The sequence below is a fragment of the Centruroides vittatus genome, unplaced genomic scaffold (genome assembly GCF_030686945.1).
Source record: "Centruroides vittatus isolate TY-2023 unplaced genomic scaffold, ASM3068694v2 contig_290, whole genome shotgun sequence".
Classification (NCBI taxonomy): Eukaryota; Metazoa; Arthropoda; class Arachnida; order Scorpiones; family Buthidae; genus Centruroides; species Centruroides vittatus.
This window is the reverse complement of record NW_027121846.1, coordinates 677,947-705,403: the sequence shown is the minus strand read 5'-3', so window position 1 is coordinate 705,403 and position 27,457 is coordinate 677,947. Positions and strand designations below refer to the sequence as shown.

Genomic DNA, 27,457 nt, shown 5'->3' with positions numbered 1-27,457 from the left:
AGATAGGTTATATAATTTAAAGCGTTTAAAACAAACCTTTTAACACAAATATTCGTGTAACTTTTCGTGCAACGTTTGTTAAAGGATATGTAAAATAATACCATTGCGAAAATGAGCATTATAACTAATTATAACTTTGTATGTAACTTTGTGCATTCAGCTGGTGAGAAAAAGTAAACAGAACGATGACATATTCTAATTATTCATAAAGAAATGACATATTTTGATATCGATTATATCTCACTTTTCGAATACTAAATTTTACTTTAAACGTGTTTAGGTGTACAGTGTAAGAAGGACGGATATATAGTTGATGCAGGAAATTGCAAGTATGAATGCTTGAGAGACCAATATTGCAAAGATAAGTGCTTAGAAAAGAAAGCAGATGATGGATATTGCTATTTGGGTAAATTTTCATGCTATTGCTATGGTCTACCGGATAATGAACCGATTAAGACATCTGGAAAATGCAGATCTAATCTAGCTGGACGGAAATAAACATCATTTATGACATAAATAATTCTATAAAATATTGCAAGAATTCTTATAAGGAATGGGATGCAGAGATTCTTGTAATCAAACAGTGTATTAATAAATTAAAATTTAAATGATTAAATATTCTGTGAGTATTTATTTCACTTTTATTGCACACTTTTTACTAAAGAAATAATTACTATAATTAATATAATTAAAACATGCCAGGACAAAATTCATACTTTACAATATTAAATTCACAGAAGCAATCACAAAACCTTTGCGTCTTCTTTTAACGTCCTCTGCCCTGGCATGTTTTAATTATATTAATTATAGTTTTTGTAAAAATTTAATGATTGTGCCAAAAGCCTCGGGGATATTTTTAACCGTGTTTTACATATTGAGGCGGAAGAGTAGCCTACAAAAGAAGGTCGATTCCGCCGTAAAGACAGTTATTTCCCGAGTGTGAGAAGGACGTTAAAAGAAGACGCAAAGGTTTTGTGATTGCTTCTGTGAATTTAATATTGTAAAGAAATAATTGTTATTGACAGTCTGTGTAAGATATGTTTTGTTCTTCTCCAGCTGGCCGCTCCATTTTAATTAAGTCCATTATGGGTTGACTGAACCCATAATGGACTTAATTAAAATGTCCTATTGGTGGCCACAGCATCGACAGTTTTAAAACAATGATAAGGTGGAATGCAGCTGTGCCTTGCGCATCCTCGAAATCGCCCCTGATCCTATATATTAGTGGCATACAAATTTAATTTTGCTAGTCGTATGAAGAACATTTTTTTTTTTTTTTTGTCATTTCATAAGTAAAATTTTTATTAAATCCGATCTTATTCGAGATATCACACATTACCCTCCTCTCTACCTTTCCGTCCCTTGACCTCGACCTTTAACTACTGAAATTTAATAGTATCCATGTTCTTTATTTGTAAGTTACCATATCAAATTGTGTTTACTCCATTCTGAGATATTAAACGAAAGAGACTCACACGCACGCACGCACACACCTACACATGTATATCGTACCTGTGCATATATATCCACGGAATTTTTACCCCTTCTTTTGACATTTTTTGGTTCAAGAATTATCAAAACAGAGATTTGCAAAAAACTCAGGTCTAATTTTACACGATTTCAATACTTTTCCGTCCTATATGCATAACAGCCAGGAAAGTAAAAACAAATATTAAAGTACAAACTTAAAAATTTACAAAAATTTATCAAAAGAGACAATATATTAAAAATGTCTTCTTTGTTCACACCTCAAGAAATAACAGTCTCACGGCGGAGCCGATCTTTCTTTAGATGCTTCTCGAAAATTACACGTACGAGTATAAGGTTTTATAAGATCTTAAAAGGAAGGCTACAACGTTTTACACATAGAGAAGACGAGTAACTCTAAAAAAGAAAAAATTAACCTCGTGTAGTAATTGTTACTTTTTGTTATTGACATAAATTTATTGCCCGGGGCAAAGAAAATAGTTAAGTCTTGCTTAGTAAGCAAGATATTGGAGCTACCAGTGAGTAAATGTTTCTTACAGAGCGAATAACGCAGTCGAACGGGATTTTAATAATTGGGTGCTGATCACTTTAAGCTCCGAAATGCTATCGGCTTCAAGAAAAGCTAGAAATTAGACTTCAAAGATTGTGAGTACAGAAATTTATTTCTCGACAATTAGTGTCCGAAACGTGAATTGAGACAATCTTCAACAGTAAAGATTGAAAACACAAACCGTTAAGCAAATCGAAACCGAACAAAACGAAGATATGATAGATTATCACGCCTCTATAGATACTTGCGTTACCCGTGATCGACTCGGACAGGATCGAAGTAAAAAGTAAAACAAATAACAAATAGTCTAATTAATGTTTGTCAAGGTATCGGGACTGTTAATATTAGAAATTAATTTATACATCATGTGCCTGACGTAAAAGTAGCCGACACAAAAAAATTCCTTTTTAATAACCCGAGATTTCACAATAAAATAAAAAACACCATTCGTACTTTTCCAGCAATAACTTTAATCATAGAACAAACATTTTCGGCCTGAAGCACGTCTGTAAACTGATCCGGAAATAAGGATCGCAAAAATCAAAATACAAGCATAAACTGTAATTTACTTATATATCGAAAACATGCATTTTATATGCAAAATAGTAAGAATTATGTAATAAATTATCTTGCCAACACGGACTTTAATTTGAATTTCACAAGATGAAATTGAGAAAACATAATGTAAACAAGAAATTAATCATAAAATTAAATAAAATAAAATAAATGTCTTCAAGTAATAAGAATAAATAAAAATAAAAACAATAATAATTGAGTTCAACAATTTTGTTTATTAAATATTATTTGTTTAAGTACAAAATATCACATTTTCTTTGGTATAAAAATAATATAAAATAAACAAATAGCATTTTTGAATTCCAGTCATGGCCCGCGGGCCGTATCTTTGACATGCCTGTTATAGATGATATAGTAAACTGAGAACATGCAATTGCGATTGCCTTGTATAAAGGGCTTCATAAAACTTGTTTAAATAACAAAATCTTCTAAAGTGACAGTATACGGTAATTCCTTTTATGTAATAATAAAGTCTTTAAATTTTGGTAACAGGTTGTATAAACCACATGGGAAGTACAGTACGTCTCGTAAATATTGCGTTTATAGGAAAATTATTAGGCTGCAATTTAAAAAAAAAAAACAATTGTAGACCTATAAATTCCAACTGTCCGGCATGTCCCCTGTTGTCTGTTTTTTTTAATCTCAAGAAAAGAGTTAGATGAAAGTCAAGACCAGGTATGGAAAGCTCAGAAGCAGGAGGCCCAGATAAACTATATACGAACGTCCGGTTTCGACCTAAAATAACGTTACTTCAATTCCAAATTTTCCCATTAACGTAGTCAGATTGCTAACAGGAAAAGAATGATGTACAGGTGCAAGACACCGCTAAAAAATTGAGAACATTGTGATGATGTCACAATAAATAATCGCTTTTTAAAATTAATTTGGTTTATTTTGTTACGGCAACGCAACAAGCGAGCGATTGCTGAGGATGATGCATCCCAGGGAGACTTTTATGGGAAGCTGGACCCTATTTAAGTGTTACTAACGTAAAGAAAACCCGGAAAATCCCACGTAGACGACCCGTTGGCCATGCCCGAACCCACGACCGACTACCAGTTTTCGGTGATTTTCATCCACTCGGTTACCGAAGAGCACTTATTAAAATTAAAAAAGTACTATTCAGAAATGAAAAACTCCGAGTTTTTAGATGTGGAAAACTAAATACTTATAGACTTTTCACAGGGTAAAACTTTCGATTCCACGCAGGCAAGTTCTATGTGCTACCTGTCTCAGTAATGATATAGCGTGTATTTCGAGCTATGTCATTGTCGCAGTAATCAAGTGAATATAATATAAAAAAGGATATAATTTTAAAATATATATAAGAATTATATTTAGTTTATTATTTTGTTAAATTTTTGCCAATAGATAGCGCTACGCGTAAATAAGCAAATTGAATGTAGATAGAAATTAATTGATTTACAGAAATCCAATAGATATTTTGGGATGGGATTATCTAAACTAGAAGTATGTAAACGTAACTGCCGAGGTTTTTAGAAGTTAGTCGAATGGCCTAGAACAAACAAGTCTGTTGCGAACAAACAAACATCTTCATATGTTACAGTCAAACCCCGTTTTTAGTTAGAACGCGTTTTAACTAGTCGAAACTAGTTTATACTGGATGTCTTTGTTAAAACCCGTTTTGTCTAGTTAAAACTAGAATTTCCTGCTAGTCAAAAATGAATTTTAAGTTAAAACTAGTTTTAACTAGACAAAACGGTTTTTAACAAAGACATCCAGTATAAACTACTTTCAACTAGTTAAAACGCATCCTAACTAAAAACTGGTTTTGACTGTAACATATACAGTGATTTGGGGTAAGATGGTAAGCAAGGAAAGATGCCTACTTTTTGATACTTTTAAACGGTGACATCAGATATCGTCATGTGTTTGTATGATGAATCGTTGGGCCAATATTGAATGCGGAAACCTGTAGTTGGCTACCGTTACCTCATTTTCTACATCTGAGAGGAATAAAAGCAAGATAAGAACGAAGTTTTTGTTGTGAAATGTTTCTAGAATCATTTTAAAACTAAAAGTTAAAATAAAATTTATTAAAAAATGCTAAAAACAATTAATGTGTGAGTTAAGGTTCTAAAGTTTCCATTGTAAGCTACCGCCGATCTCGATCAGACATGCTAGAACACGTGACTCCACTAGGCACCTTACCCTGACAGATGGGAAAGATGCCACATTTTTCTTGGGGGAACATGCCTATTTTTTGTTACTTGAATTTCAATATGCCTATTTTTAATAAATTTTTGTTTTCTCATTTTATTGCAGGATATGCATAGAAATTACATAGGGACTTCTCAAAAAGGTTTTTGGACTGAAAAAAGCTTTCAGCTAGTTATAGAGTAGGTTAGAACGGGCGGAAACTTGACAATACTTATACTGTGCTGTTATACTTCTATGAAGTACATATGCAATAAATTAAATTTGGTTAAAATATTCGAAAATTAATTTAATGCAATTATATTTGTTATCTTACCCTAACGGCATTTGGCATCTCACCTGCATACTTGGGGTGAGATGCCTAAAATGCCAGACAGTGAAAAAGTCGTCATTGCAAACACAATATACAATTATTTTTCATATACTCCAAAGTTTTTTTTGAAAAACATGCTCAAGAATATGATATTTTCGTTAGAGGCCTCCAAATTATCGCTATAATTTCCTTCATAAGCAAAATGTTAGGCATCTTCCCCAGAATAACTATTTATTTTTCCCAAACATATTTATGTAGCTAAAATTAGTTTTAACTAATGTTAAAAGTTAAAACTACTTTTATCTAAAATCAAAACATGTACAGCAGTAAATTAACTAGACGAAAACCGTTTTGTCTAGTTAAAACTAGAATTTACTGCTAGTCAAAAATGAATTTTAAGTTAAAACTAGTTTTAACTAGACAAAACGGTTTTTAACAAAGACATCCAGTATAAACTAGTTTCAACTAGTTAAAACGCGTTATAACTAAAAACGGGTTTCGACTGTAACATATATATATAGATTTATAATATTATTGAAATCGCTTTTTGTCCGTTGACTTATTATGTTTCGCGGTAGTGCACTTTTCCTGTATTTTCACCTTATCCTGGATAACACAGCAGAAGGTGAAGAGATACAAAGATTGAAAACGGACGTTTGGTACTTGAAGGTAGGTTTAAATGAAGATATTCAGTTAAGAAGTATATAACTACCGCTTTCTATTACAGTTTGTACACAAAAGCATAATGTTAAGATTATCGAAATACTAATAGTAAAATTGTTAATTAAATATATAAAATATAAACTAAAGAAATTAACGAAAAAACTAAAAAAACAATAGAAACAATAATTATTTCTATGGTCTGTTTTAATAACAATTTTAATAAGTATTTCTGTAATACATATAACGAACCAGTAAACAAGTTAAAATATCCATCACTAAAAGAAAAGGAACAGTGCTTAGATATAACGCTTTGAATCATACTAAAATTAATATTCTTACTAGAGTTAGAAAATTATTAAATTTAAGTTTGTAATTTAACGGACCGAGGAATGTAACCGGGACCAATTTAAACGTTAACATGAAAAATGTTGTGCAGAACACTCAAGTCTCACGAGATCAAAGACTAAAAGTGAGAAAGAACGTACAAAAATTTTTAGTAACCATAAATTAAGCAAAAAGAAAAAGTAAAACATAGTTAAATATAATAAGGATGTTATGATGACTAAACAATTTTTCAATAAAAATAACATTAGTTAAGGCTGATAACACCAAATAGTTCATTTTAATGGAAAAACAAAGTTATGATAGAATAATACATAAATTAATAAATCAACATAATTATCATAAAGCAGATACTTGCTCAACAAATAATTAGTCTAATTCACAAAACAACACCTTTACTTGTTGCTGAGATAGTTTTATTGAGAGAACTAACGTTTTCGGCCTACTCAATAGGCCATCCTCAGGCTTAACTTTCGAAAACGGAACATTAGCGTTCCATTAAAAGAATACATTTGTTTAAAAATTCAACATAATTATCATAAATTAACAACAGATTCAACACAAAGCATAATTAAAAGCCTAAAAAAGTTGTTAAGGACCTAAAGACTCAAAATGAAATATCTGAAAGCGAAACAAAAAGCATTTTAAAATTGAATAATAAAACACCAGAATATTCCTTTAGAATAAAGAAACAAAAGCCCGGTAAGCTACAAACCACTGATCGATATTAAAAACTACCCACTTTACAACTTAGAATTGTACATTAAGAACAAGCTAAAAGAAATTGATGTATCACAGCAAAGCAAATCAGGTACTAACTTTTTCCTGGAAAAGTTAAACAAAATGGTTGCGAAATAATGAAGATAATAGTAAAACACTGAAAAATGAAGAAAATATATTTAAAACAAAACTATTTAGAACTTATAAAAATAAAAAATGATGAACGAATAAACGAAAACGCAGTACATGGATATTGGAAGGATTTCCTAACTGATGAGGAAGGGAGAAAAATAAACAAACCAACGCATACTTGTAAGGCAGTGGTTCCCAACCTTTTCTAGGATGCGGAACACTTTTGTGAGCAATTTTCTTTAGCGGAACACTTTTGTGAGCAATTTTCTTTAGCGGAACAATTTTGTGAGCAATTTTCTTTAGCGGAACAATTTTGTGAGCAATTTTCTTTAGCGGAACACTTACTTAAGTTAATATGAAATACATAAGCTTGTCATCAGTTATTTTATTAGAATTGAGCAGTTATAATTCAAAATCTCTACTCATATTATTAACGCCAGTTCTAAGACAGGAAAAAATATACCTAAATAACTTTAATGGAAAACTTGTGCTTGATATTTTTTGCATATTTCATTCAGTTTTTATCATTGCCTTTATCTTATTCGAAACAGTAGTACACTCCATAAGTACGAGTCGTATAGTACATATATATTTAAGTTTATGAAAATTTTATGATTTTAATTTTTTGATATTCGGCGGCTCGAATACGATTGTACACTTTCCGATTTGCGACTAAATCTGCGGAACACTTGGGAGATGCTTACGGAACACTAGTGTCCACCGGTTGAGAACCACTGTTGTAAGGCGTAGAGAAACACACCCGAAGCCAATATTAAAGCAGATGTGGAAAAGCGATGTACTGCACGTTTGTATATTACTGTTGTGTGACACTATCATACAGCACGATTTCACCAAATTAATCTTTTGTATCAAATATTAAAATTTATGTATAGTGAGTGATGAAGGAACTGATAGGTCCGAAATTCTTTTTGCAATAAATACTTGAAAAAAGAAAAAAGTGTCTTAATTTCGTTCGGTGCCGTCACCGCGGTGTGATAATTCCGTTTACAGGAAAAGTGCACTAGCACGAAACACATTTATCATAACTTACAATGAATGTTAAAATAATATATAATAAATGTATAAATATAAATTATATACAATTTTAGTGGAGTATGATTGTGTGACTTGATGCATTTGGTAATTTTTCTCTATAAAGCGTGTTAAATTCTATATATACACGTTAGCACATATAAATAATTCACATTGATTTATGAAAAATAAATACATCGATGTTTAATTTAATAAAGTAGTGAATCCAAGTGTCCAGAACGGATTAACTAAAGACTAAAAAATATTTGAATAATTAACAAATACTGTATTTTTTATCAACATGTGCACAAGAATTGTATTGAGGATGGTCCAATATACCAGGGGTGGCCAACAAGTCGATCGCGATCGACCGGTCGATCTCCAAGCCAATTTTGGTCGATCGCTCGCGATGACTTGATTTAATGTATTATATTTGTAACCGAACACAACAGTATGCATGCAGTTATGACTCGACTCACAAGCAGTGCACCACGTACTGAAACACAGTGTATAAACATAGTATGTATTTCACACATCCCCCTTTCCACTTACACTATTCCTATGACAACAAGTCGATCGCGACGCATTTTTAAGATAAAAAGTAGATCTTATGTATACAAAAGTTGGCCACCCCTGCAATATACCATATTTTCCAAATTATAAATTATAAATTCTAATTATAAATGTTTTAAAAACAACCAGGTTGAATAAATAAATTAGAATTTTTTTTTGTCAATAGGGTGGACATAACAAACTAACCTTTAATTTACTGTAACGTTTTAATAATAAATTTTAGTAACTTATTATTAAGTTACTTTCTAAATGCAGAACTTCCTGTAGGCGTCACGACGATGTTCTGAAATAAAGAACAATAGTTGTATGCTTAAAAATACCGTAATAAGTGTTTGGTTAAATGTATTTTAGCATACGTACAGTACATTATATATATAGGCCTATATATAGTGTTTGTTTGGTAAATATATTAATTTATGGGAAATTTTTTTTTTCAGATTGAAAGTAATCGTGTCCGTTTCAATAAACCACTCCCTTTAATGTAAGTGGAGCGTAAATCGTCACGTTTATCACGTGACATGTATCCTATTTTCAAATAAAAGACACGAAATTGAAAGTTATGCATTCTTGATTGGAAAATATGAACTTAATCAGAACGTTCTTTTTATCTGTACTTGCGATGTTTCGAGTGTTGGATAAGAAGACAGATATACTAAATGTTCCAGAAAAAAAATACGATTATATTATCGGTACGTATTGATATAAATTAAAAATATCAACGTTTATTAATTAATTGCATATCTTTATCGTAATGCTGTTATGTTGTTCTTTGTACTATTTACTTATATCATTGAATTTTATTTATATTTTGTTCGTCATGTGTATATGTTTGAAACACGTGTTATATATACTGCATATACAGATATGTAATCAATTTAGTGTTTGATTTTTCTCCATAAATTGATTAATTTTTTGGTATATCTTAATAAATTTTATCAACCGTATTTAATAAATAAGCCTTTCACTTTCCAGATACGTGTGACTAAATAATTACGTTCAGGATAAAATTAAAACGCTTTTATAATTAAAATTAATTTTCTTTAAAAATAATTTATCGTACTTTGTGTAAATAACTGTTAATGTTAATACGAATATTTAAATATAAAAAAGTAATTATTAGTATTGTGATATTTGAAGTAGTTCATCTCGCTAACAGCAACTTTAAGTGCTTTGAATTTGCTATCATAAAATTAGAACCTGCAAAAAATGTCATGATTTTATATTTTATATCGTTATATTTAATGAATAAATAAATAAAATTTAACATTTATTTGTAGCTTAAAATTCAGAAAATAATGCACATTATTTTCTATGTGACTTATAAGTAGCAATTATTTGTTATTTTTATATTATAATTTTCTTGCATTATTATAAGACTTTAACAATTTTGTTGTAAAAAAAACAAACAAAGAAATGTTTCCTAATTATATTATCTTTAACCGAAATAATTACATATGTATTTCAGTTTATTATCTTTGATAAAAAAAAATAAATTTAAATGAAAATATAACAATTATATTACCTTTACTGTACTTAGAATAACTTTCTTTAGTTTATTTATAAACGCATTCGATCAGCTACATGAAAATCAAGTTAATTTTATAACTTGACGTTTATAATAATTGTATTGATTAGAATTAAAATGAATAAATATTAAATTTTATTTAAAAAACATCAAACTCACGCTGTCCCAATTATAATAAAACTGTTTTATTGCACGCTACTTCAATTGTATAGACCTACTTAACGATAATTGATACATATGTAACTTTTGATCTTTAAAATTAATACAAAATCCAATTGTAAAAATTCTTATACTAATAAAAACATTACAAAGATCTGTTCCATTGAGATATGTCATAAAAAAGTTAATATTAAACAATAACTATAAATTTCTGTACATTTTAAAATTGGAAAGTTACGTGTAGGGTTGAAGATACTAATGTTTAATCACTTTATATTAAGATGTGAAGTTTATTAGGAATTATAAGTTTGTAGATAGTCGTAATTTCGACCATTACTGCTTTTTACTTAGCTATAATTTCTCAAAGCATTTGAATATTTCATTAATTAACATTTATTTAAATGCAACTATTATGCTATTACAGCTTCTCATAGGTCAACTACACGATATAAATTGATTGTAAATAAAATTCGGTATGAAATAATTTAAAATAAACCACGAAGAAGTATTAATGATTAATGCGACAAAGTGTACTAAAAGTAGACAAAATTGGTGGCTTAACTGAATTTCAACTATTTAAGGTTTGTTACACAATTATAAACATATAAAAATAACTTTTTTATAGTTATGGCCTTGCAATGAAATGTTCTTTTACATAAAATGAAATTTGAAAAATGTTATTAATATACTTTTCGGAATATTTTAAAATTTATGTATTGAAAGTATTGAATATATAAAATTCTTAAATAAATCTTAATAAATTTCACATTTTATCATTATAATATTTTATTGTATAATAAATACGAATTTTATAATTTTATTAAAATATGTGTAAAATGCAAGATAACAATACATACAATAAAAACACACTGACACAATTATTGTAATATTTTTTTAAAAAAAAAGCAAGAAAGAAAAAGTTTGGTAGATATAAATCTTTAGAAAAATGAGTTTAAAAAAACTAAGATTACAATCAAAGATAATAAATTTCAATTGCAGTTTATTGAGGAAGAAAAATTATCAGATCTATGGAAACTAATTGTTATTAACGAAGATGCTTTAGGCGTTTCTAATTCTAACCTATTGTGTAAATTCAAAGTACACATTATTTCATAAACTAATGATGATAAAGTTTTTTATTTTTCCAAACAGAAATGTGTAAAGAATTTTATTTAGATTAACTGCTCAGCAATACAATTAATGGGAAAATATCAATAAATTATATTTTTTTGTGTTGCTAAGTTTTAAAATGTATGTTAAAATACGTTACTTAAAATCATTAATAAACACAAAAATTTACAGATGTAAAAAAGTAGATCAATAGAGATAAAGGTTTGCAGTGAATGCATTTAGACATAATTTGAATTTTTCCTTTCCAGTATATTAATGAAATCTAAAGATAGATGCTAGGCATTAAGTTTGTAGTTTATAAATACCTTGTATATAAATAGTTCTTTCCTAAATATGTGAACGGAGTGTATACAGCCATTAAGTGCTAAAAAAAAAATTATTTATGTTTATAGAGAATAAATTCATTTTTTATAGTCAATAAAGATTTAAATGTATTTAATTGTATTTATTTATAAGCACGTTAAAACTTATACTTCTTATTAATATTCTATAATTTTTTTAAAATTATTTTTTATATATTTTTTAATTATTAATATTTGATAAATATACACAAATATTATAAATAACTTTAATTGTAAATTTTAAGGAAGAAAATCAGGTAAAGTATTTTAATTATATTAAAAGTTATATTGTCCTAATAGTGGCTTATCCTATATTAATAGGAATAAAAAATAAATATTTAATTATTCTGTATTCTAATTTTTATATACTGAATAATTATTAATACACTTTATTTTTCTTAATATAAAAAACTACTATTAGGACAATATATTAAGTTTTATTATAGTTAAAATACTTCCCCTCGTTTTCTTCCTTAAAACTCATAGTCATTTATAATATTTATAATTTAACTTTGAAAATATAATTTACTTGTAATAAGGATTTGAAAATCGAAAATTATACGAAAATCAAATAATTTTAACAAATAAAATCTGTATATACAGAGTGAACCAAAAGTAGGTGGAATAGGGTTTGTGTTAGGGTTATACTATAACAATGTTGTCTATTTAACTTGGTTATGGTTATGGTTAAAAAATCACATCAGAGATGCATTTCAAGAAATTAATACACAAAGATACTTGCGCAAAAATGTTTATCGAAGCGTGAAATGGTGAAATATATACTTAAAAGCTGTATAAATTGTGATGAACAGCAGTTTCAGCAGCGCCTGCATTGATAAAATTGTATTGTATTGTATTAGTAAATATAATGGTATATGTAATCTCAATAAATGTTATCATTTACTGTCCACCTATTTTTGGTTTACCCTGTATATAGAAGAGAGAGGAAATAATAATTTAAAAAAACATTGTCAATACCTCTTATAATAAGTATAATGTGTTATTTTTGTACGAGAGCATAAAAAAGATTAACGTTATAAATTTTATAAATGTTAATAAATAATATGTTAGAGAATATATTTTCTTATTACTACATTGACATTTATAATGAAGCATTTATTGTTATTTATATGTACTTGTTATATATAAGCTTCAATAAAGATTATTTGCAACAATTGATTTTAAATTTTGTAACTAACAAGTCGAGATATATCACTTCGCTCGGAAAAATAATGTATTAAGTAAAATACTCATTTAAAAAGTATTTTATTTATATTAAGGCATGTAAAAACTAAACCCTTAACTGGTTCGGTGAAAAATTTTTACACTTACAATTATACTCATTACTCTATCAAAGCTTATAAAATTGAATGATTTTAGAAATAAAAAGTAGACTATCTTCGCTTTAGTGCTATCTTCAATATATGTATGTACGTATAAAATTTTATAGAAATCGATTCAATCGTTCTCACACAATACTCGATCAACGAACAGACAGCAGACATGAATTTTTTTTTTAATGTATCATGAAATTAGTTAATTTTTATTGCATAACAAGATGTAATTACTTATTTTTAGCATTCCTAACTTCATTAAAATATTCATTTAAATTATAAATTTGAAAAATTATTTTACTTATAGTAACATAATGAATTAAAAATAATAATACATATCACAGTTAATAAATCATATGTAATTCAAATATAAAATTAATTATAGATTTAAAAAATAAATATAAACCTACTAAATATTTTTTATTAAATTTTCTATGGTAGCTGTATTATATGTTGATTTAGTAATAGTCTCTTTAATCCGAAAAATTGACGGTAGACTGCCTCACAGCTTAACAGGTTCAAACTCCTTTATTGCCTTTTTACAAATGCATTTCGGATCAGTATTATTTTCTTTGACCCCTCTTCAGTGCTTAAGTTCTTCATACACTTTTTTTACACCTATACAGTATTTTCGGGTTCTGTTCACATTGCAATGGAAAAAATCGTATTTTTAAGGCAATGTGAACAGAACCCGAAAGTACTGTATAGGTGTAAAAGGAGTGTATGAAGAACTTAATCACTGAAGAGGGGTCAGAGAAAATAATACTGATCCGAAATGCAGTTTGAACCTGTTAAGCTGTGAGGGGGGTCTACCGTCAATTTTTCGGATTAGAGAGACTATCACTAGGTCTACTAAATATATATATTAAAAGAATTGTAACAAATTTTAGAGATTTCTCATTTTATAATTGAAGTTTATGAGATTTATATTCGTTTTTCTATGTAATTAACACAATTGAATATTGCTCTATCTATATATATAAAAACGAATGTATGTCTGTGTGTGTGTGTGTGTGTGTGTGTTTGTCCTTCATGCATTACCACACCATTTATCCGATTGCCATGAAACTTTGGAAAGTTGTTTAATACATTCCCGCGAAGGTTTGTGGCATATGTGAAGATCACCATTTCCCCCTTTCAAAAATTTATTTATATATGGATTAAGGCTTTTATGTCCAACAGATGGCGCTAACTTCAGACGACCTAAGTTTGCTTTTCGGTGAGGCATTATGCTTTTCTGTGAGAATAAACCTAAGCAGATCATTTTCCACCTATCTATATAAATAAAATACAACGTTTGTTTGTTCCTACCGATTCCTTTGAAATTTTGACACAACGTTACATTCGAATATGCACGTGTTTTTATATAATATACATGTCGAAATTCCCCCTAGGGGGGAGATGGACGGGATTAAGGCTTACCGTGAAGAACTCGGCTTCTATTTATACTATTTTACATGCGGTTTTTTGCGTTTTTAATTGCGTTTTAATAGGTGACGTCAACAAAATATACACTTAAAAGGGATTTTTCGATATTCCTCAGCGGGGAAAGGGACAGGATTAAGGCTTACCGTGAAGAACTCGGCTTCTATTTATACTATTTTACATGCGGTTTATTGCGTTTTTAATTGCGTTTTAATAGGTGACGTCAACAGAATATACACTTAAAAGGGATTTTTCGATATTGCCCAGCGGGGAAAGGGACAGGATTAAGGCTTACCGTGAAGAACTCGGCTTCTATTTATACTATTTTACATGCGGTTTTTTGCGTTTTTAATTGCGTTTTAATAGGTGACGTCAACAGAATATACACTAAAAAGAGATTTTTCGATATTGCCCAGCGGGGAAAGGGACAGGATTAAGGCTTACCGTGAAGAACTCGGCTTCTATTTATACTATTTTACATGCGGTTTTTTGCGTTTTTAATTGCGTTTTAATAGGTGACGTCAACAGAATATACACTAAAAAGGGATTTTTTGAAATTCCCCTCACGGAGGAAGTGTTACTAATTTATAATAGATACATTTTGAGTCACAACAACGCGTGGCCGGGTTAGCTAGTTTAGACATAAAATTACTGATATTTATCAGTAAAGCGTAAAGTATAGATGTTGGATTTTACGTACAAAACATATATTTTGTACTTAATGCTAAAAATATGATTCAGGAACTCATTAAAGTAAATTAGGATACCCTCAAATAAGTTACAGGTGATTATAGTTGAAGAGTTTGTTGCGTGCAGCCACAAAAGTGCTTATGGTGACAAACTATGGATGGTACTAAATTTTTACGAAAATGTCCTTCTCACGTCCTAAATTTTTATTTATATAAATTTCAGGACGAAATGTTTTAATTAGTTAAGCCGAGGTATTAAAAGAGATTAACATAAGAATTTAATTTAAAAATTTTATAAGAAAATATTATAACTTATTTCGATTTACTCATAAAGGAAATATTTAATCTCATCAAATCTAACATTATTAAGCTTTATAGATATAATAAAACAGATCATTTCTAAAATTTATTCTTATTATCATAAATAGGTCATCACACAGAAGAATAAGGAAAAAAATACATAAAAAATTGTGAACTGCCGAAGGCATGTGAAAGTAATAAACTAGCTACCTAAGTTTAAATTTATTTTTGTATACTAGTACATTTATCAATTAACAGGACTTATTATACTGGAAAATTATGGATGCAGATATTTAGTCTTACACATCAGAAATAATATTTTTTATTTAGTTCACCAGGTGAACTAAATAAAAAAATTCTGAAATAAGTCCTGTTAATTGATAAATGTAAAGATACAAAGATAAATTTAAGCTGTGATAAAGGACACAAAGGCATAATAATTGAATAGCTACCTATGTGTTATTGTGTATATTTAATAGAGTAAAATTAATTCCGATATGTTCTTTCGTTTGTAGGTAAAAGTGTCGATTATTTAGCCAAATATTTCCTAATAAATATAAATTAAGTGTTAATATTTAATGTATTTAATCCGTATTTATTAGAAAATATCGATGTATTACTCCCATATACATTATTACTGCTAAACTATTATCAAATTAAGTAGTACTAAAAACAATATTTATTTCAAGTATCTGAAAATTATTTTTTCTATAAATTAATATATTTGAAATTTTTTGAATTTGCAAATCATTTTTACTATAAAAATATTTTAACTTTATGATTTCAAAATATTTTATTTAATTTATAAAAGTAAATGATATTAATTTGTTCTTATTGTAAGTAACTAGATATTTACGCAGTGTAAAAACTAGTCTTACTCCTGTAATCCTTTTCCGGTTTATTTCTCTATTATTTTAAACTCATAAATTAATGTCGTGAAATTTACATTGAAATGGCAATAAAACCCGATATGTCTACTATTAAGAAATGCTATTCTCAAAAAAATAAACTGAAATGAAATTTTTTAAATTAATTTGCTTGATTTAAATCAGAAATAAATCAAAACTGAAATGAACAAATAATATATAAAATTAGGAATTTCTTTGTATTTGAAAGAAATTTGAGTGGAAGTTTATTGAATTAAGTAACCGTATTTTAAATAAATGTATAATTTAATAAATAACAATGTTTACACCAGCAAATAATTAATATATATATAATATATATATTTTTGGTATTTCTTTACTTTTATGTTTAAAAAATTTCTGAAAATAGATTTGCGATAAGTCATCTAATCCAGTAATAAGTGATAAGTCGAAATATTTGATTATATAACGTTAGTGTAGACCTATATGACATATAGGAACATAACGATTATGCTAAGTTCGTGTAGAGTAGACATTTCTATAGGAATGTTAGGCCATTACGTCGTGATGCATTAATTAACCTAAAATATTAGTTTATATGCTTCCGGGAACCCAACCCTTAATCTTTGAACTGTTCCAGATGTAATCTGTTAACTGTTTAACGATTTCGATCGAACTTTCTGAGACTGTCATTACATTTTAATATAAAGTTTTATTATATCCAACATTTTTATTAAAATGCTGGATATATACTTAATTAGTAACAGTCTTTTATTTGTTGAAATTTTAATCTTCAGAAACATACGTAGATCAATCGATTTCGAATTAATGTCGTTTTATCTTATACGTATACGAAATACAATACAGTAAGAAATCTTCATGCATTCACTAAGTTTTACATTTTTAATTATTTCACTATGAAAAGTCGTGATCAAGTAATCGTTATGATGTCAAAAGTTGTAATAATGGTGTCAAAAATCTTTATTAGATACAATTTTGGTATCGGTGCAATAACAACAATAAAACAATATTTCGGTCTTCAATTACAATTCCTTTTACTCTCGCTTTAAAATGTATATAATGTGATAATAATTCCTTCAAACTGTTCATAATTACTGTATTCAATTATAAACAGCTTCATGTATAAAATGTGGGGAAGTATTTTAACTATAATAAAACTTTGTATAATATATCGTCCTAATAGTGGTTTTTCTTATATTACAGAAAAATATAATATAATAAGAATTATTCAGTGCAGTATAAAAAAATTAGAATACAGAAATATTTATTTTTTTATTCCTATCATTATCACTATTAGGACAATATAACTTAACAAAAGAATCCAAAGTTATTTTCTCGTTGAATTTCATCTTCCTACGTTATGTTTATCTTCTTGAATTCTGTTTCTCGCTGTTGAATGAGCCATAACCACCTCAAAAAGCAAATTCCTTAAACTACGGAACTACCAATACAATGCAGAAACTATACGAGTATACTTTCTGTATTGTATTGGTTCATAATGTGACTTTTGAAAAAGCCATAGCCGTATACGAAGCTATATGATAATATCGTACAGATATACAGCATATATCCTTCTTGACTTTCTATATTGTTACAATATAGAAGGCAATGATTGCGGTAAATGAAAATGTCATCTACAAAAATATTTGTTTCTTTAATGTTTTAAACAATTGCGAGGATCCGAAACACCCACTTTCCCCCTTTTTTTCTGAGTGGTGTCGTTCTTTTTATAAACCTTTAATTCTACGGAAGAATGTGAAGTAAGAAAGTTAAAGAGGCTTTCTAAGGTTAACAACCGCAACGATCTTTACAAAATAGCTGTTAAAAATATATGTATAAACAAGAAGGAAATAATCGTTTGTATTACAGTAATTCGATAGACGATAGAATCAACAAGACGGGAATAAGCGATGTTCTCATCCCCTTTTTTTGTTGCACGTGACACGTGCAGCAGTAATAAATCCCATAGATCGTCGTCGAACCCGACATTGGACATAAACAATATCGAAATTGTAGACAAGATTGTAATAATTATTGTCAGCTACACGCTAATTGATGGGTGCGAGCTGTCATGTTAATAGAAATTTATATTTTAAGTTCACCTCTGCGAAGCACTTAGGTCTGTAATTAAAACAAACATCTCAATTCCCGGCGTCCGTACCAACAAAATCCAGACATGACCACAATAACAGGTGTGCAAATAAATCCTGGCTATATGACAGTTCACACCCCTTGAATTAGGTATAAAAAGGTGTTCACACCCCCACTAGGGTGTGTGACGTCAAGGATCTCGAAAAGAATTAATCCACAATCTTCCTCCGTGCCCTCCACTCGAATTGACGCCGACGACTTACGGATAGCAAGGTAATTTTTGGCCTTTCATACGGAAATCTCTCTCTCCCCTTAGTTGGTCGAGGTTAGTTAATAATAGACAGAGGAAAGGGTTAGAAATCTCTCGGAATGCGAGTACGAGTGTCAAACCCCCGATAGCCACCTCATTTGTTATTCCGTGAAGGATTATTGTCGCGTCGCGTCTAAATTATTATTATTAGTATAACCATTATTGTTATTTTTAGTAATGTATGCATCTTTTATATAATATCCTCATTAAATATGTTTAGAATCTTAAATAGGCGTGATTACTCGAACGCAGCCAACACCTTATCGGCTTATCCACGACCTCCCACTCGATTTTTGCCCTCCTAAATTGCCATCCATTGACCACGTGAGCGGGAATCACCTCCCCGTGTCGGATAACGGGTTAGATCTCATCGCGTAACCCCCGATTCTCACACAATACCGTAACTTCTAAGTAAATCATTGCCCACTTTTACAATTATCACTGTAAATTTATCATTACTACTTTGAAAAACGAATCTTAATATCAAAATGCTTATAATATTTTAATATTTTGGTTGCTTGAAATCAATACATTTATTTACTCATTGTATTATATATTGGTATAATACAACATTATCGCGTGACACGTAATTATCAAAATTTTTACTATTTGTATTTAAAACGCGTAAGTATATTAACTTTTGTAAAAATATATTTTTATTACTTAAATTTATGAGTTTAATTCATTTTATTTTTATTTAAAGTGGGAGGTGGATCAGCGGGAGCAGTTCTAGCTAACAGATTGTCTGCAAATGTGAAAAATAAAGTACTACTATTAGAAGCTGGAAATAATGAAAATATTATTACCGATATACCTTTACACGCTATTGGTTATCAGAAAACAGATATTGATTGGCAATTCTTAACAGAACAACAGAAATATGCATGTTACGGTTTCGACGATAATGTAAGCTTAATATTTTCAATTTATTAACAAACTTTAAATGTTTTTATACTAATCATTAAAAATATCAATATTTCATATCATAATTGCAAACTTTTTACATATAATTCTTAACAAAATAGAAATATTTTAATTGATAAAATTATACAAATACGATAACTATTTAAAATCATGGTCAATAATAGTAACAATAGTGATTAGGAATTAATGCCAATGATCCGTTTTATATTAAATTAAAATTATTTGTAACGTTTAATTAAGATCTCCAGGTGGCCAAGAGGAAAAATTCTAGGAGGTACAAGTGCCATAAATTATATGTTATATGTTAGAGGAAACCATCAAGATTATGATAATTGGGCTCGACAAGGTGCTTACGGATGGAGTTGGAAGGAAGTATTTTCGTATTTTCTTAAATCTGAAGATAATACGGATATCAAAATTTTAAAAAATGGTAATTATTAGAGTTTTAATGAATTCTTACTTAAATAAATAAGATATTTATTAAAAATTGATTTTGTAATATAGTAAAACGTTAATAAGCACTGAGAGTGAATCGTAATTGAAACTAAGGCGCCAGTAGCTCGGAATCGGATCCTGACGGTCGAAGAACACTAGCAAATTTTCAGGGTATTGTCTGATCCAGAAATGGTTTTGTTCATTACCACACGATCGCTCGCTCCGTTGTGGGCCTGGCCAAGGTCGTATAGGTTATACAGGATATAGTACAGGAAATCCTCGTTAGTTCGAAATTCAAAGGGCGAAATAATCGCGACTTCGAATTAGTTTTCGAGGACGTTTTAGTTTAACTGATACTCCATTTATAATTTCTTCCAGAAATGTATGTCTTATAATAATACAACACATAATATTTTACTGTAAATCTGAATATACTTAATATATAATATATATTCTGTTCAATAATTTAATATTGCGTCAATCATAACTGTTTAAATAGGTGTTATAAAAAATTCTGAATTCGTACTTATAATTTAAAAAAAATTTCAATCAAATAAATAAAACAGTAAACGTTTTTAGTTAGAAAATATTTAACATGTTTTATTATTTACAAAGTTGTTTCTAGTCAATATTAACTTTACTTTTTAAATGTAGTTTACTTTCTAACTTGTTTCCTTTCTTTTAAGTTATCATTTGTAATTTTGTAACAATTTATAATTAATAGAAATATACTATAATGAACCCATTTCAAATGTATTGTAATCCAATCTGCAAGAAATTTTAATAAATTTTTCTAAATCTTGAAAATTAATCTTATCTGCTGATATACTTTATTCTTCCCTTTCGAGAAACTCAGCTGATCTTTCTTCTGGAATGCTTTTTTTTTTTTTATTTTTTCTTTTTTTTATTAGAAGCACAGTAGATAAGTAAGACGGCTCATTCAGAAATTTAGTAGGAAATGCATTTTTTATTAGATTAGGATATTTACGTGAAAAACAGTAAAAACAGTATCGTCATCGCGTACTTCATCATCTTCTCTAACGATATATGTTACAACAAAATGATGTATGAAACTACAGTATTACTGCTTGGTTCAAAATCTTATTTATGAATTGCGTTAATCCATTGTTTATATTGAACATGCCGATCAATGTAAACAATGGATCAAACATATTCGGGAAAGCTGAAAACATTAGTGTATTCCTTCTGTGTATCATAATTACATATGCAGTACAAACAGGCACACGATATTTTCAAGGTATCTAAAATTAAAGAGAGTGAATTAAATTGCTATTTATAAATATACGTAAGAAAAATTCCGAGAAAGAATAAATTTTTAAATTTAAATACATAAAATATATAATAGTTGAGTACAGTATCTATGCATCTTATGCTGAAGATTCTTTGTTCAAAAAATGGTAATACAGTATTAATTTAAGTGTAATGTATCTAAATTGTACTTTATTTCTATTATAGATGTATTCACAGCAATCAATCACATTTCTATAGCCTATATAGGCTACATATGTAGGCTACATAGATTTATGCATGTATTTTTACCATTATTTTTTGTTTGACTTATAATGTTATTCTTGAAACATACTGATGTATTGTTTTTATTTATAACAACTTTTTAAACACAAATTTATATTATCACATAATTAAAATATATGAAATATGACTTAGTCATATTTCATATATTTTAACTATGTGATAATATGACTTAGTCATATTATCACATAGTTAATATTATCACTATGTGATAATATTATCATATTATCACATAGTGATAATATGACTTAGTCATATTGTTTAAATTTTTAGAATAATTTAAACAAGTTTAATGTTATATATTGATCATTTTCATGTACTGTGTGTACGTTTACATCTGAAAATGATAAGTTTATAAAGTTTTAAATTCTTGTTTTATTTAAAAATTATTTATTCAACTGGGAAAAAATTCACAATAATTAATTATCAGAGTATGAATTTTTCGACAATCATTTACATTGCACAACATGATTTTCTGAATAATTCGGTATAATTCAGCTGTTTTATAAATAACTTTTTACAATACATGCAATAAAAAATTAATTTAGAGTGTAATTAAAGCATAAAATCTTTCTAAAAGAGTGGGTGGACATATTTTCAAAATGATTCAAGAATGCTTATACAAAACAGATACTTAAAGATATCAGTGGGTGGAATATGTGCATTCAATAAAATGCACTCATTCAGAACTTATTATACCAGCATATTATAATGTTAAATTGGCATTAAAATTCTTCTTTTTTAAATTAATATGATTTTACAACTGTGCTGCCACCGGGTAAATTTTTCACATATTTCTCGTATATTAAAGCGGACGACAGACTTCAAATAAAGATCGATTCTGTGATAGCCTTTCCTACACTACATTTTCCGTTTGCAAGGTTAAAATAAACTGGCAACGAGTTGCTCAATTTTACATTTAAAAGTTTAATAGCGCCATCTGTTATCATATTTTATTTATATTTTTTTTAAACTACAGTTGAGCATCGATTATCCGACCCCGATTAACCGACTTATCGGTTAACCGACCGCGTTCTAGCCGGCAAATTCAAATGTCCGCTAGTGATGTGGCGCTACAATATTTGGTTATGTCTTGGCTACTTTAATATTATTTTTGTTAAATTTTTGCATGTTTTAGCTGGCAGCACTGGCTCGACCATGAAAGGGAGGCTAGTATTTAAACCAGACCTAATACACTATACTAATAATGTATTTTTTCATACTTTTCGGTTATCCGACTTTTCAGTTATTTGACCAACCCCAGTTCCCAATTGAGTCGGATAATCGATGCTCTACTGTATTATAAAATGGCAAAACGCTTCATTTTAAGGATATGAATGGGATTTATAAAAAAAAAATTGTAAATGCTAATAACGAGTAAAATCGTCAGTAACTCCGACTATACTGGAGATACACATGACCTCTACTATCTCCCCATCCCCTCGACCTTTAACCACTAAACTTTAATAGCATCAATTCCCCTAATAAGTAAACCTCTCTGAACAGGGTGATCGGATCGAAATTATATCCTCCCCCGAATTGTTTTGCATTTCTCGACGTTTTAAGGTGTCCTAAGACCAAAAATGTAAAAATCTTGGGAGTGGGTCATTTTTTGCCAGATCGCCATATTTTTCATCTGTTATAACAGCAGGGAAAGTAAATAAGAATGAAAATTCTGAAGATACAGTTACTCTATTTTAATGTTTCTTCTGAACTTTAATTCCTTTACCAATTTATGCAAATATTTACGTTTTCTGTAGATTGATACATTTAGAAAGTGATACATAAATTGATTTTTTTTCTGAAAAACGGCAATTTTTATAAGACGTAACACAAAGCGTACATAAAACTATAATATCAATATTGTAATCTAATGATAAAATATTTCTATATAAAAATATAAATGTTTATATAAATTATTATATAATAATGTTTATATAAAATTATAAATTATTAATATATTAATATAAATTAATTTTCTACAAAATTAATTTATAGAATTAAATTTTCAATGTTTTTATAAAAATTAGTATAATTTATTTATTATTATCGACTTCAAAAGTTTCTCAATATTAAAAGTACAAATATATAATATTTTATATGTAAAGTAAAATAAACATTAAAAAATTTTGGTTATATTTACCTATGATATACAAAATGGCGGCTCGTCTCTAATTCCAGCAAACAGAAGAAGGAAAACAGTGGGGAGGCACGTTCTAACCAAACCTTACCTATTCTAATAATTTGATTGGTAATAATTATGGTAATTTATTAAATAGGTTAGGTTAGGTAAGAACGTACTGTACGTCCCCACTGTTTCCCGTCTTCTGTTTGCTGGAATTAGAGACGAACCGCCATTTTGTATATGATAGTTAAATCTTACCAAAATTTTTAATAGATGTAACAAGCTAGAGTATCGTTACATTTTAAGTACACATTAAATTAAAAAGGTGCTTATATTTCAGGATATCATAAAACTGGTGGTTATTTGACAGTTTCTTCTCCAGTATACATTACTCCTTTAATGAAATCGTTCCTTCAAGCAGGTGTAATCGCCGGATATCCTATCAGCGACTTTAATGGTGCCTTTCAATCAAGTAAGATATTATTAAATATAACAGAGTAGTAAGGAAATGACTATATTTATAGTCATTCTTTGACTTATGACTGAATTATGACAATCAGTCTTATTTATTCTGAGAAAAGCTAGTAATGTATATTTAAAAAATATAACCTATATATTTTCAAGTCTATACAATTGATCGAAGTTGCGATTGGACATATATGATAATTATTGCTAGATATAATACTACAGCAAGAAATAAGCATGCTACATTACAATAATTCTCAAGTTTATTCGTGTTTAACTATAAATCAAATTCGCTATTACATCCAAATAGCAGATACGAAATAAATTTTCAATGAAACTTATTTTATCTCTATATCCTTGCTGTACATTTCTGTATATATATTGTCTACTTGGATCTTGCTTATTGATAGTACTTATTATTCTAGTGATGTAGTTTCTGATTAGCAAAGAGAAGAGATCTTAGTCAAAAGTCAAAACAAAATATCCTTACTTTCAGCTGTTGAAATTTTGTTTTGACTTTTTACTAAGATTTCCTGTCTTTGCTAATCAGAAACTACACTAGTCCTATTAATAAACAAGATGCATGTACATAATATATTTCAGTGAAACTGTTTAGTCCTGAATTATTATTATTATTTTAATTTTATAATAAATTAAATAGATGAAACTTATTGCTAAAACTAAAATAAATTTATTAAAAAGAATTTAAAAGTTCTTCGGTATGATTTATGGTGTATTCGAATCTTGAAATCTCCTTGAATATTTCTGTTAAGTTAATAATAATATCTGAATTAACATGGTTACTATCCTAAACAGTAATGAAAATTTAATAAATTCTCATCTATGTGATTGATAATTCATAAGTAGTAGGGAAATAGAAGACACAACACAATATAAATAAAAACGTGAATTTAAATTAGGAAAACATTTTTGGAAAATTTTCTACTGTTTGTTTTTCCTTCTTTGGGAGATACAAGAGCCGTTTGGCACCCCTTTCAGCGAACCACTGTTCTAGTTATTACGACTTACCTGTAACGGAATTCGGTCGTATCTCGGAGACCAGCTGTAATTTTTATAACTGAAATATTTAAATTAAATTTTTAGATTTATGGTTTAAAAATTAATTTATTTTTATTTACAATAAATAATAATTTACGTTGAAAATAGGTTTTACTTTTCCTCAGTCAACTATTAGACTTGGTCGAAGATGCAGTTCAAATAAAGCATTTATAACACCAGTGAGACATCGCCCTAATCTAAAAATTTTGCTCTTTTCAGTTTGTTACTAAAGTAAGTAAAATAATTAATAAATCCTTTGTTAAGTTTAAAATTAAACTACACTCTTTTATTTGATCTTGTAGATAACACATTTTATTTTTTCAGACTTATAATATTAAACGGTAATAACACTGTATTACTTCGTGTTGTAAAGTTCATAAAGATTGAAAATACAATTTTATGTATAAAATATTGCTTTATTTTATTATTAACTGCCTTAAATGAAATTACTTATTTCAGATTATTTTTGATCATTACAAAAGAGCCAGAGCTGTTCATTTCGAGCGCTTTAATAAAAAATATACTGTGTATGCTAGAAAAGAAATAATATTATCCGCAGGAGTTGTCAACTCTCCTCACCTTCTGATGTTGTCAGGTGTTGGACCTAAAGCAGATTTAGAAAAATTTGGAGTAAGAATGTTAGTTAGCATTACAATAAAATTTAATTATGTACTTAATTGTAAATTTGTTATCTTTAGATTCCAGTCATTTCCAATTTAGCTGTTGGGTATAATCTTCAAGATCATATTCTTACTTATGGTGGGGAATTTTTAATTGATAAGCCTGTCACAAACGTTCTATATCGTCAATTTAGCCCAATTGATATTTCCAAATACTTTAAACGGTAAGGTAAGTTGACAACGTTTTTCACAAAGATATGTTGATTTTAGTAATTTTTTAAAAAACATGAATCAATTTTGAAGGGCTGTGGACTATACCTGGAGGAATAGAAGCTGTTGCTTATGTAAATACCATATATGCAAATAAATCGGTGGATTTCCCTGATATCGAATTAAATTTTTTCTCTGCTTCATTATCATCAGATGGAGAAAAATTTTATAGACCAGCACTTGGGCTAAGTGATGAAGTCTGTTATATTTATAAAACTATTAGAATAAAATTAAGGATTGCAATCTTTAAAAAGATTATTTATATATTGTATTATATATATTTATATCAATAAAAACTCCAATATCTGTGTAGGTATGGAAGCATTACTTTAAGCCGTATGCTTATAAAGAAACATTTTCTATAATACCTATACTACTCCACCCTAAAAGTCGTGGATACATAAAATTAAGAAGCGCTAATCCTCATGACCATCCTATTATTCAGCCAAATTATTTATCACATCCTGAAGATATTCTAGTTCTTGTTGAAGGTAAGGAATATATTTTTTTCGACACCAAAAGAAAATGCAAACTTTTATTATGTATATATACGTAATAGTGTAATTTTAGGTCTGAAGAAAGGTCTGAAATTAGGCGGATCCACTGCATTTAAAAAATATGGAACTCGGCCATTTTCAACAAGAGTACCTGGATGCGAAAAATATATAAGATTCAGTGATGAAGAACTGCACTGTATTGTAAGAACTTTAAGTACGACTGCGTATCATCCTGTCGGAACGTGTAAAATGGGTGCTTTTGACGATCCAACTACTGTTGTGGACCCTCAATTAAGGTACGCATTTCATATTATGTAAACTATAGTTTATCTTTATTTAGACTTAAAGGAAAACTGTAAAAATAATCTACAATTATCCTTCGAGTTTAAACAGTTATTCAGCCACCAGCTGTGGCTTCCTAATTTAGAAAACGTATCTGTCTGCTAAGAATTTACATAGTAATATACAGGATGTGAATAAGATAAAATTTATATATCATTAATAGATACATCTAGCATCACATATTTTAAATAACACTAATCATACAATTTTAGTTTTTGTTTGTATTACGTATATATTAAATAGAAATTGAATTATTTTTTATGTTTAGAGTGAAAGGAGTATCGAGGTTAAGAGTCGTCGATGCATCAGTCATGCCAACCATTATCTCGGGGAATACCAATGCACCAACAATAATGATCGCAGAAAAGGCAGCTGATATGATACTTGGAAGCAATTATTTATAGCATACT

The 27,457-nt window shown here is 28.6% G+C and overlaps 1 protein-coding gene and 1 long non-coding RNA gene across 2 annotated transcripts in view; one reads left to right on the top strand and one right to left on the bottom strand.

Annotated features, from left to right (window-relative positions):
• The window catches only part of LOC136972369 (uncharacterized), a 151,079-nt gene that overhangs the window by 23,138 nt on the left and 100,484 nt on the right, over positions 1 to 27,457 (bottom strand). The gene's annotated exons all lie outside the window — the stretch shown is intronic.
• Positions 112 to 27,457, top strand: LOC136972309 (glucose dehydrogenase [FAD, quinone]-like). The gene is made up of 10 exons (XM_067266865.1): positions 112 to 163; positions 281 to 406; positions 19,463 to 19,665; positions 19,924 to 20,113; positions 24,135 to 24,266; positions 25,427 to 25,543; positions 26,242 to 26,405; positions 26,522 to 26,699; positions 26,779 to 27,001; positions 27,316 to 27,457. The coding sequence occupies exons 1-10, from the start codon at positions 112 to 114 to the stop codon at positions 27,449 to 27,451; spliced, it is 1,521 nt and encodes a 506-aa protein (XP_067122966.1). The 3' UTR covers positions 27,452 to 27,457.

What these genes read in the sequence shown, in the direction of transcription:
- LOC136972309 (XM_067266865.1), top strand. Translation starts at nt 112, where the DNA reads ATGAGCATTATAACTAATTATAACTTTGTATGTAACTTTGTGCATTCA. An exon ending in TGATGGATATTGCTATTTGG is followed by an intron (nt 407 to 19,462) that starts GTAAATTTTCAT and finishes TTTTATTTAAAG; the next exon opens with TGGGAGGTGGATCAGCGGGA. An exon ending in TAATGGTGCCTTTCAATCAA is followed by an intron (nt 24,267 to 25,426) that starts GTAAGATATTAT and finishes CGTTGAAAATAG; the next exon opens with GTTTTACTTTTCCTCAGTCA.